This window comes from Gadus morhua, chromosome 17, assembly GCF_902167405.1.
Source record: "Gadus morhua chromosome 17, gadMor3.0, whole genome shotgun sequence".
Taxonomy (NCBI): Eukaryota; Metazoa; Chordata; class Actinopteri; order Gadiformes; family Gadidae; genus Gadus; species Gadus morhua.
This window is the reverse complement of record NC_044064.1, coordinates 15,466,673-15,478,073: the sequence shown is the minus strand read 5'-3', so window position 1 is coordinate 15,478,073 and position 11,401 is coordinate 15,466,673. Positions and strand designations below refer to the sequence as shown.

Here is an 11,401-nt window from a genome sequence, read left to right as displayed (position 1 = left end):
GGCAGTGTCACGTTAAAATTGTACCGGGGGCGAAAATTGTACCGGCCTACGTCATTTGTTGTTTACATCTTGACAACCTGCCTGGTAACAGACGACGCGATCGTCTGGTGCCGGGCAGGTTGCAAAAAACATTCGCCTCATGTTTCCAAAAGACGAAATAACATAATACAGATAACGGATCTCGAGATAACACTTTTTTTTACTTAATATTTGTATTGTATTTAATTGTTTAATCGAATAGAAACAGACGACGCGATCGTCTGTTGCCGGGAAACGGGCGATCGCGTCAAATGACGTAGGAAGGTTCTTGAACATTCATAAATAAGATTAAACAATTAAATACAATAAAAATATAAAGTTAGCAACGCCAATGAATGTTAATGGTAAAATAAGTGTTCTGTCTTGTCACGCTCAATGAAGGAGTGCAATGAACGAGCATGAAAGTTCGCGAATGTTCAAGAACCTTCCTACGTCATTTGACGCGATCGCCCGTTTCCCGGCAACAGACGATCGCGTCGTCTGTTGCTATTCGATTAAACAATTAAATACAATGCAAATATAAATTAAAAACAAGTGTTATCTAGCGATCTGTTATCTGTATTATGTTATTTCGTCTTTGGAAATATGAGCCGAATGTTTTTTGCAACCTGCCCGCCAACAGACGATCGCGTCGTCTGTTACCAGGCAGGTTGTCAAGATGTAAACAACAGATGACGTAGGCCGGTACAATTTTCGCCCCCGGTACAATTTTAACGTGACAGCAGCAAGAAATGTATTGCCCTTCTCAGACCCTTGTGCAATGCGAATGCCGGAAGAATGGGCGGGGCTACCCAGTCTAGTGATCCCCCCCACGGTTAAATGTACATGTAAAATGGACTGCATATAGCACTTTTCTTGGCGCTAGCGGTTAGTGGGGGCACAAACTTCACCAAAATGCAGAACCCAGCACACAAGCGGCCACCACCGTGAGTCCCAACACCACCACCACCACCACCACCCCCACCACCTTCCTCATATCCCTCTTCTCCTTGGATTTGGTGTACAACTTTCCACCGTTGTCCACCATAACCTTCTCCACCTTACTCAGTAGCTCATCAACTTGATTCACATCTATTATACAGTTGTTGAATACATGGTACCTGCCTCCACACCTGCGGATCAAATCCTCAAGCCTAGCAGGGGCGCAGGCCAGAAACTGCTCCATCGACTCCTCCAGGTCGTCTCCCCTGGTGAACAGCACCACCGTGTGGTTGCGAACCGCCGCTTCACCAAATACATCAGCCATCATATCGACGGCCAGGTTCTCCCCCTCTGTGAAGCGTCCCACCTGGACCACCAGGAGGAAGGCGTGTGGGCCGGGGGCCGTCAGGGCCATGCATTGGCTGACCTCCGTGGTGATCTGCTCCTTGGTCAGGTGTGTGCCTCCAAAACCTGGCATGTCCACCACCACCACCTTCTTCCTCATCCTCCTCGTTCCCCCCGCCTCCTCCTCCACATGGTAGTCAGAGGTCCCCAGCTGGCAGACTTTGGTAACAGAGCTTCCGCTTAACCTAGACAGGAAGTGTTTTGTGCCCAGGATGGTGTTCCCTGAGGCGCTCTTCCCAGATCCCACCTTTCCAATCAGGATCAGTCTCAGCTCTTCTTCTGGGACATTCTGTCCCATGTCTGGCCACGGTCCATTTGCTCCTGTGGGTGGAACATTACACAAGCTGTCCATTAAATTGCACCGTCTTGTCCACAAATTACTTTTTAAATCTTTGGGTGAGTTATCTAACACAATGCTTGGTAATGATATCATATGAATGGTATACATTCCCAACTTGAGAAATGTTCAGTTTATACAATTCAATAGGTCTAGTATTGGAATACCACATCCGGCCACTGGGCAACTTTTATCACAAACCTTGAGACCTTGTTTTGGCCATGTGATTAGACAAATCCATTGATTTATAAATGTATTGTAAGAAGTGGATCTCTATGATGACCTCAGCGTGGAAGAATGAAAGATACCGCCTGGACGTTGACAACAAAGCAGAACTGCAGATTTGTGTAAATATTGCAAAAGAGTGCACACAGATTTACAGGCAATTCCTTGCCAACAAATAACTGCTGGAAGCTGCTAGTAATGGGCAAATATCTAAAATAGACCGCTTTATAGTTAAATGCTTAACAAATGTAGCAACGTTTTGGATGTATGGACATGTTCTCATTGTCCTAAGGTTTAGATTATTTTAGGCTTAACTTTATGTAATTGAAAAGCCTAATTTATGCTTTTTCCTACATCCCAACAACAAGGTCTATATACCTGACCTTTCTGTAGGCCTATACTACAGTGCTGTGCAAATGGAAATAAATCACATGGACAAATGGTCGTGTAGCAGTTATTGATTTTAAGAAAATAAAATGGAATTTATCAGTGCAATCATTTATGGTATTTATAAATTCATTCATAAATACAATAACACATTTTTATAATTAATTGATTAACATAGAGGTACCGAAAAACACAGATAAACCTGTGCGATATGTGTAATGTACATTTTGGATTCATGAATTTATTCTGGTACCGAATCCTGAAAAATGTCTGTCTTGTTGGTGGAAGGCATAGACATAGGCCTATATATATATATATATATATATATATATATATATATATATATATATATAATGTCTATGCTTTCCACCAACAAGAGAAGAAGCCGAAGGCGATATCTAGTCAGTATATATATATATATATATATATATATATATATATACAGGGCCGACGGACTGCGGGGGAAAGTGAGACAGTTGTGGGGGGGCCCAAGGCAGAGGGGGGGACCCATGGCAATAAAAAAAAAAAAAAATATATATATATATATATATATCTACCAGCCCATAGTGTTAGGAGTCGTAGGCTACATGCCCCCCCCCCACCCCACCGTCAACAATAGCTTCCTACCCCGGGGGCCTAAATCCAGCGATCTGATTGGACGCTAAAGTGTGTTCCATAGCGACAGTCGTGCATTTTGAAGGCAGCCAGGAGGGACTACTTTTTTGTATTCTTTAATAAAACAGCTACTTTGACATTCTTGGTTTCTTTTTAAATGTAGTGTTTCTATGACTTTCGTTTGACCATATTAGTAACCGTTGTATAAAAGCAATAGATCACTTCAGTCAGTGGTAGGCCTATGTGCTCATTATACCACTGTGAAGGGGGTCGCCGGCCCTCCGCTGCGCGTCGGGGCCGGACAACGCCCCTTAATAGTGATATAATGAGCACATACCACCACAGCCTGTCGTGATCTATTGCTTAAATATATACTGACTAGATATTGCCTTCGGCTTCTAAGCATGCGTCAACAATACCGCCATCTTGCGCAGGTAAACAACGAGTGGCTCGGGAAGTAGGGGTAGGCCTACGGCAGATGCCCCAGGTGGCGAAGCTTTAAAGAGGGATATTTCTTTCGAGAGCGATCATTTTAATAATTTTAAAATTATTAAAATTATCTTTAATGTGTATTGGCCAATCAGATTTGTCTTGACGCGATTGCAATTCAGCCTGCATATAGCATGCACGCACACTCACAACCAGACTAACATTTATTATTTACATTTTGTGGTCACATTTATTTTCTATTGCTTTCAATTAATCTTGTTTTGTTTTGTTTTATTCTGTTTTTTCTTGATTGATGATTATTATTATTTTCAATTCTTCTGCTTATTTGCATATATATTTAATTATATTTAATTTATTTTAAAACACTTTGAATAACTACTGAGTCTGATACTGTTCTATAAAAATAAATTTGACTTTGACACAACAACGACGAATAAGTTGGTCGGCAGAATACAGAGCCTATCTATAGCCTAGTCTCTCTGGAATTCTATACCCCCCCCCCCACCCACACACACACACGCACGCACGCACGCACGCACGCACGCACGCACACACACACACACACACACACACACACACACACACACACACACACACACACACACACACACACACACACACACACACACACACACACACACAATTGTTTTTATGAGAGACATGTGCTTGTGGTAAAGGTAAAAAAATATATTACCCCCCTATAGTAGTATTTTAAACAGTGCTGTATCTTCCTTGGAAGGTAGCACATTTTCATTTCCTTGACCCGTGAATGGATCGAAAGAGCGCTTGTTTTATTCAATCTTCGGAAAAATATAGTTTCACTCTAGAAACGCTAGAGGTCAGCAATACTCGCCGTCGCGCAATGACGTCGGTTATAGGAAAAGTGGAATCGAATTCATTTTAAACGGTGCTGTATTTTCCTGCCTTCGAAAGAAGTGCACCTTTTCATCTCGCCTTGACCCGATGACGATTTCCACAAAGGTTAAGGAAAGGAGGCATAATGGTTAGGAGTTTTGACAACCCGTAGAGGCCCCTGAAGGAGGCAATAGGCCTATATCTATGGGTGGAAAGAAATAGCCCCCAACCAACGGAACCTTGTCTAAATGTTCATGTCAGCAATAATGTATGATTCATTTAGTTACTGAGCTTCTGAAGATAAATTCACCTACCTGACTCCATATTGAATATTTTCTTCAAAATAAAATCCCTTTCTTCGCAAAGTGAGTATATACGTGAGATCAGGTTGAGACAGCAGTTAGCGTAGTCTACTGCATCTAAACAACTTGACATGTAATGGACACGAGGTAGTTTCACTCAAAGATGTTTCCGTAAACGACACACCAGAATTGTTTCAGTTTCAGTATGAATGTCATCGACATGCGCAGATTAGTTTTTAAACCTAAACGTTGACATTTTCTTTTCACGCGCGGAATGTTTGTGTTTGTGTGCGTGTCCGTGTGACTAGAAACAATTAGACATTATTTTCTGATAATCTTTATTCTTTTGAATGATCATAAATACGTTTTTACCACTTTAATAAAGATGACACATATTTATTAGATCACATTTCACATTTCTGTAAAGGCACTTCTATCGAAATATTTTTTCAATATTTGTTTTTGTTTCGTAAAAACAAAACTAGGTGTATGATGTTGGATATTACTTACATGACAGAGTTGCTTTCTGTGATCTGGATCAAAGGCTGAACCCAAGGGAAGCGTCTTTTATTTGTTCCAGAGGATTTCATACGTTCGCCGCTACAGACCTTTTCTTTGAACACCGTTACCACAAGTCCTCCTCCTCCACATAGTAGTCAGAGGTCAGAGTGACGTTGACCATTGTAATTTACTGTTCCAATTGTTGTATTTGTATTGTATTACAGGGAAAACGAAACAACTGAATGAAATATTGATATTGAGGACACAATGGTCAGTTGAACTTTGAAAAAATAAAAGCAAAACATTGCACTGCATGAATGTGGCTGTTTCTGCATACACTGTAATTAAAACAAAAAATAGGCAGCATTTTTTTTCGTCAAAACAAAGTGATAATAATAATTTGATTTTCGCCATAACGTGATCTCAGGAATATATATAATATATACTATAGCGAACGTTAAGTGTTTTTAACCTCTTATCCCTGAAAAAACAAAAAAATAATAAAATCCTATTGAAACAAATGCAACTTACCGTCACTCACATAGCAGATTGAAGAGAAATGCAGCTGACGTGGCATATCTTTGAATCAATGTAATTGTGTTTAATGATATTAAAAAAATGTAATAATAATCAAAGATTGGCTAGGTCATGTAAGGTTTGTTTTTCCAATAGCATTTTATTATTATCTTATCTGTTGTTCAGAAGATCAATTTAACTCAAAGTCTGCTGTGGCCAATATACCAACTCTCAATATAACTCAATATACCAAAAAACAGATATCAAGCCAGTTGTCTTCAGTATCAACTCAATTGAAAACCAACAACCCAATTTGTTAAACTGAAAAGGTATCGCTGGGTTTGACTCCCTGAAGTCGAGACTGATCTGCGACATGGATGAGACCCTGTGAGGACCTGCCGGACTCCGGGCGGTGCCGGAGCTAAAGTCCTGCGCCGGGGTCCGGCAGGAGCTCAGCTCCTTTCGTTCCTTGAATTTCAAGTTAATGCCGGACTCTTCTGATAGGGTGGGCCAGCTGTCAATCATTGTGGCAGTGGCTCACGGAATAAACAGTTTGTCAAAATTAGTGCAGCAAAAAAGATAAAAGTTGCAACTGAAATCAGCTGGATGCATTTTTCATTCAGTGATGAAGGTCTCCCTAAATCCTCAATTAGATTGCCTTAAGTCAGTATGTTAATGTATCCTGCAGACATACATTTGCAGTTTTGTTAATAGTTATCTATCTTGGAGAGCTACAGCTGGTATGAGAGACATTCGAACAATATGCAGGGTTGTGTAGTAAATGAATCCTTGAAAGCAAATCCAGTTATTGTAACCTTAGAGTAGCCAAGGTCAGATAGGCCTAGCAAAAAATAAATGTCAGGCCTTGAAATAGACTGGCAAAGTCGAGGCAACTGTAAAGTAGCCTGATACATAATTTGCATTGAATTAATTTGTACCATTTAATCGTGTCACTAATATATGTTTAATTGCAATCGTCTAATGGCCCTCCGCTGACTTTGCCAAAGTAACTGTGGCCCTTGGAATAAAATTGTTGCCCATCCCTGACCTAGAAGTATGGCGGATAGATGAGCAACGCTTGCTACAGTGCACCGGGTAGGATGGTAGACTGAATCTTTCCAGCACACATCCAGGTGGACACGCCCACTTGTGATGTCAGAAGAGGCAGATTTTCGAAAACGGCCCTGTAACGGCTAATCACTATTCAAACTCACACCTGGTGGGATAATATTTCACCTTTAATGTTGAGATATTTTATGCTGTCTTTTTTTTTTTTTTTTACTGTCGCCTACAAATAAAATGCAATGCATGATCCTTTTAGTCCGTTTCGAGGTTGCTTGCTTCCGGTGGTTCATGGTTCATGTCAGCGGTTGGATTTGATTACGCCGCCAGATGACTGCCTAACTGCAAATGAGCGGCCTCTTGTGGCCAGAGTAGCACCCCGCATATGGGACGCTTTTTGGTAGGTGACGTTGTAAAGGTACGAACACACCAAACGCGTACCCGCGACCATTTTGTGTCAAAAATGGTCCTACGTACGCAGCTACGCGCCTGTGGCTGCGCTGGATTTAGGAGTCCGAGGAAGGAAACCCAAACGCAGCCGTGTTTGGGTGCATGATCGGGTTGGATCGGGCTTGGATCGGGTAAGATTAAATAATCTCGGATATAAATAAAAATAATCGGGTTAAATAACTTCACATGGTGTGTCTGGTGTGTTTCCAGCATTCGTAGTGTTGATCAGCAGAGAAATAGTCCGCCAAGACGTTGAGGTTGCTTAGCAACCAGAGACTCTGTCCATGCAAGTGAACGGAGCGTTCACTCTTCGTCTATCAAACCAAACATCCTTCACATTCACCGAGCGAACATTATGAAAGTAAAATGCACATTTCTCGCTAAAAATGCTTCCATAAACGCATTTAATGGCGTAACTATGTTACTATTTCCACCCAGAATAAAGAAAGATGTCGGCCGTATGCTTCTGTGCAAGCGTCACTACTCTCTGCCAGTGACGTCGGGTCAAGCTCCACGCTGATTGGCTATTGCGGCTAAGCATCACGCGTATGAGCGTAAAAAGTTAAATTTTTTGAACTCCTCGCGTACGCGCGTATATGTACGCGCGTATATATACGTCGCTAACGCGGGTAAAATGTTGCTTTTTCGCATGGTACGCATGTACGCAGCTCATACGCGCGTAAACCAATGGTTCCCTATGGAAAAATTGCCGATTTTATACGCGTCTATACGCGGGGTACGCGTTTGGTGTGTTCGTACCTTAAAGGGGTAGTTCGGAATATTGGACATAGGGCCTGATTCCGAAGTGAGCATTGGTATTCTATATCACTGGAGACAGTTTTCAACACATTTCATTCAGTCCTTCTAGTTGCAGAGTTCGCTCGTGTTAGGCTAGCGCAAGTCAACGGGCAATGCTAGCCTGCTATTAAAAACAGTCTTACCCACTCCACAGTACACCCGAGGTAAATCAATTATAACGCCAGACTATAGATTTAAATGTCTGTGTTGATAGAATAATGTTAGAAATAAAACTAACCATGCATCGCATGAATCATCGAGGGACTACTTTCTCAGCAGAAGCGGAATTCTACTATGCGCTGGTTAGGTTTGTAACCGAATCACGACAGAAGAACGTAAACAGAGAAACGTGGGACAGAAGCGCAATTGAACGACTAGGCAACATGATGGTTCAGTGTGCTTTTAGAAATTGTAGAAATAAACGGTACAGATGGGCACCACAAAGTTTCCACCAATTTCCAGTGCGAGATCCAGAAAGGACTCAACTGTGGCTTGTTGCTGCTGGCTTTGACATCAAAACACCGGCTCGTACATGTACGGTTCGTTGGATACAACAAATTCCTCATAATCGTCTTGCATCGCTAACTCCTCCAAACGTGGCCATATCTTGTTAATTTAATTACGCTTGTAGAATTCCTTCGTTCACTGTACTCTGCGTTTGTAGCAATGACAGCGGCAGGTAACCTAGGTATCAGTCCGCCGCTGCCGTAGCCTACGTACAGGAATATAAACACTGCTGCTGAGACCCCGCAATTCCCTCAAAATGCAATGCAATGCAAGGTTGGTTTTATTTCTAACATTATTCTATAAACAGACATTTAGATGTATAGTCTGTCGTTATAATTGATTTACCTCGGGTGTACTGTGGAGTGGGTAAGACTGTTTTTAATAGCAGGCTAGCATTGCCCGTTGACTTGCGCTAGCCTAGCACGAGCGAACTCTGCAACTAGAAGGACTGAATGAAATGTGTTGAAAACTGTCTCCAGTGATATAGAATACCAATGCTCACTTCGGAATCAGGCCCTATGTCCAAAATTCCGAACTACCCCTTTAAGAGCAACAAAAAATCTATATCTTCAAGCCAGGTAATAGTGCGAGCTTTTTCAATTTTAGTTAACTAATACAGACAACAAAGATGGAGCTGAAATTTATGGTTGAGACTGTTGAGTCAATATGTTAAAGAGAAAAGAGCAATGCCTTTCTTTCATTTTAGTTAAAGTTAAAGTTGAAATATGTATTTGGGGACGCTCATGTCCTTATCAAAAGAAGATGAGGAAAATAAATAAAAGTCTTGGTTTGATAACGTCTTGTAGCAGCGTGGGTCCATGGGTGTTGTTGTCTTCACAACTATTGATCTGAGATGACTCAGCAGCCAACATGTTCACCGACGATGTGACGTATGTAATTTGGTGAAAAACGAGTTTGATCCTTCGTGGTATGGTCGTCTCGGGCTAGGTATGACTCGGAGTGGTAAATATTCAACAAGTGTTTTTTTACCACAGAGACAAGGTAAACAAGCTTATGTTCTGGAGGTGGTTCATGAAGCATCTCTTGAACACATGTAAGAAAAGTTTATATTGGAAGTGGGCAGACTTTGAAATAAGCCACGCCTATATGTTCGGTAAACCTTTGTCTGTCATTGCTTTAGCGGAAATGGCAAAGTGGCCATATTTGTAGTCCTTAACCCATCTACAAAGTACAAACTCATTAAACCTTATATGGTGTGTCCATTATGTGGAGAAGAAACCATTCATAACTGTTAGCTTGAAACATGTCATCAGAAAAGGCATAGACTAAAGTAATTGACATCCCATTTCATTGTAATGAAATTTGCCGCTACCTTGAGATGAGCTGTAGATGAGTGACATGGAGAATTACACCGTAGGCTAATTAAGCCGTTATCCGCGGTCAAAACAATCACAATAACAGCAACGTTTGTGTGTTGAATGTTGTAACTTTAAATTGTAGCACATCGTAGTAGGCTTGATTGATATTAAAATGTCAGATCACTTATTAGGGCATGTAGCCTTCTATAACAGTTATCACTGTGTTAGAAAGCTATGTGATGCACAGCTGGTGCATCAGGCTGACTCGCTCATGTGTATATTATTATGTATAACATGTCCTGCATTGGAAGTCATGGCCATATTCATGGTCTTGTCTTACCTCTGTTGTAATTGTGTAAACACAAAAGCATTGTAATAAACCATAGTATGTATAGTGACACACACAGAGAAGGCAAAGCCTTCCTATTCATAGTTAAGAAATTTCCGCCATAACTTAATTCCGAAAAGGCACAAATGGTTGGAATACAAATTCACCAGAATGCAGGAAATTAAGTGTTTGACACTAAATTCTTTGGGGCGAGTTGCCGTAGTCGAGGCGGGAGATGAGCTGGGCTGCTTCCCTTGTGAGGAACGGCCGGATCCACCTGGCGTTCGTAGAAGAGGATGGATGCAGACTGTGGCCGCTGTAGATCTTCAGAGTCGTCAGACATTTTCACAATTTCGTCATTGTTGGTGAGCCAGCCGTCTCAAGTGACGCCTGCCGCCATCAGAAGTCTTTCACTTACAAAATGACCTATGAGGAAGAAAGGGCATGTGGACTGGAATCATTTGGCGTCATTTCGGGAGAAGGCCAATGGGAGACTGGTTTAGACAACCAACAGTATAAAAGTCTTGTTGGATTTTTTTTGTTGTGCTTATTTCTGTTAGACAAATATTCAATGAACAATAGGCAGCAAAGATTCAACATCCGGCCTTACCACCCCCGTTCTATTCCCGATTATAGCCGATTAGCCCATAGCAACACCTGGTAACCGATTCTACCCCGATAGACCCAAAACTAATGTTGCCCGATCATTGAGCTTTTCTTCCCGTTGTCTAACGATGTTCCCGGGAAGAGTAACGGTGTTTCCCGATGCAACCACGCTATTTGCGATGTTATAACGATAGCTGCTGATTTAGCCATCGGGCACCATCGGGGCCCACTATCGGGTAGGTGTAAACAGGGCATTAGTTGATTGATGAAAATGTCGCGCAAAGGTTTTCCGTCCTTCTTGGACGTCCTCCATTGTTGCTATTTGTTCAATGTGTCGCGTTCTTCTTTTTCTTTGAATTTATTAGCAGGCTACACAGTGTCGCACTGCTATGATGTCACAAAGCTTACGTAGCTGCCGCGGCTATCGCCATCCGGCTTAAACTCCGCCCTACCATAAGGGTATTGTCGGCGGTGGAAACGCGAGCCGACCTAACTGCACCGCATCTAACCGCACCGCTCGCTGGAAACACGGCAATAGTATAGTATTATATAAAAGTACTCTACTAATCAGTGACGGCTGGTGGTGATTTTGGGTGGGTGGGCTAACGAATGCCTTACATTTATCAATACTCCACAGGGCTCCAGACGCCATGAGGTCACCTTTATATCTCTGTTCATAACTTTCATATAATGTGAATGATTTTTAAACAAGAATAAGGTGTAGAGAAATGCGTGTCTTTATTTGAAGCACAATTATAAATAAAAAGAAAAATAAGGT

General features: G+C 41.7%; 1 protein-coding gene across 2 annotated transcripts; it reads right to left on the bottom strand.

Moving 5' to 3' along the window:
• Nucleotides 1-690: 690 nt before the first annotated feature.
• Nucleotides 691-5,189, bottom strand: LOC115529798 (GTPase IMAP family member 9-like). 2 transcript variants are annotated; one of them, XM_030338872.1, is made up of 2 exons: nt 5,047-5,189; nt 691-1,686 (listed from the first exon to the last, which is right to left on the bottom strand). In XM_030338872.1, exon 2 carries the CDS (start codon nt 1,661-1,663, stop codon nt 926-928), a length of 738 nt encoding a protein of 245 aa, XP_030194732.1. In that variant the 5' UTR covers nt 1,664-1,686; nt 5,047-5,189; the 3' UTR covers nt 691-925. The 2 variants fall into 2 exon arrangements, with proteins under 2 accessions (XP_030194732.1, XP_030194731.1); XM_030338871.1 differs by lacking the exon at nt 5,047-5,189 and adding an exon at nt 4,549-4,727 and having other exon boundaries at nt 692-1,686.
• Nucleotides 5,190-11,401: the final 6,212 nt, after the last annotated feature.

What these genes read in the sequence shown, in the direction of transcription:
- LOC115529798 (XM_030338871.1), bottom strand. Translation starts at nt 4,669, where the DNA reads ATGTCAAGTTGTTTAGATGCAGTAGACTACGCTAACTGCTGTCTCAAC. An exon ending in AATATTCAATATGGAGTCAG is followed by an intron (nt 1,687 to 4,548) that starts GTAGGTGAATTT and finishes TTCCACCCACAG; the next exon opens with GAGCAAATGGACCGTGGCCA.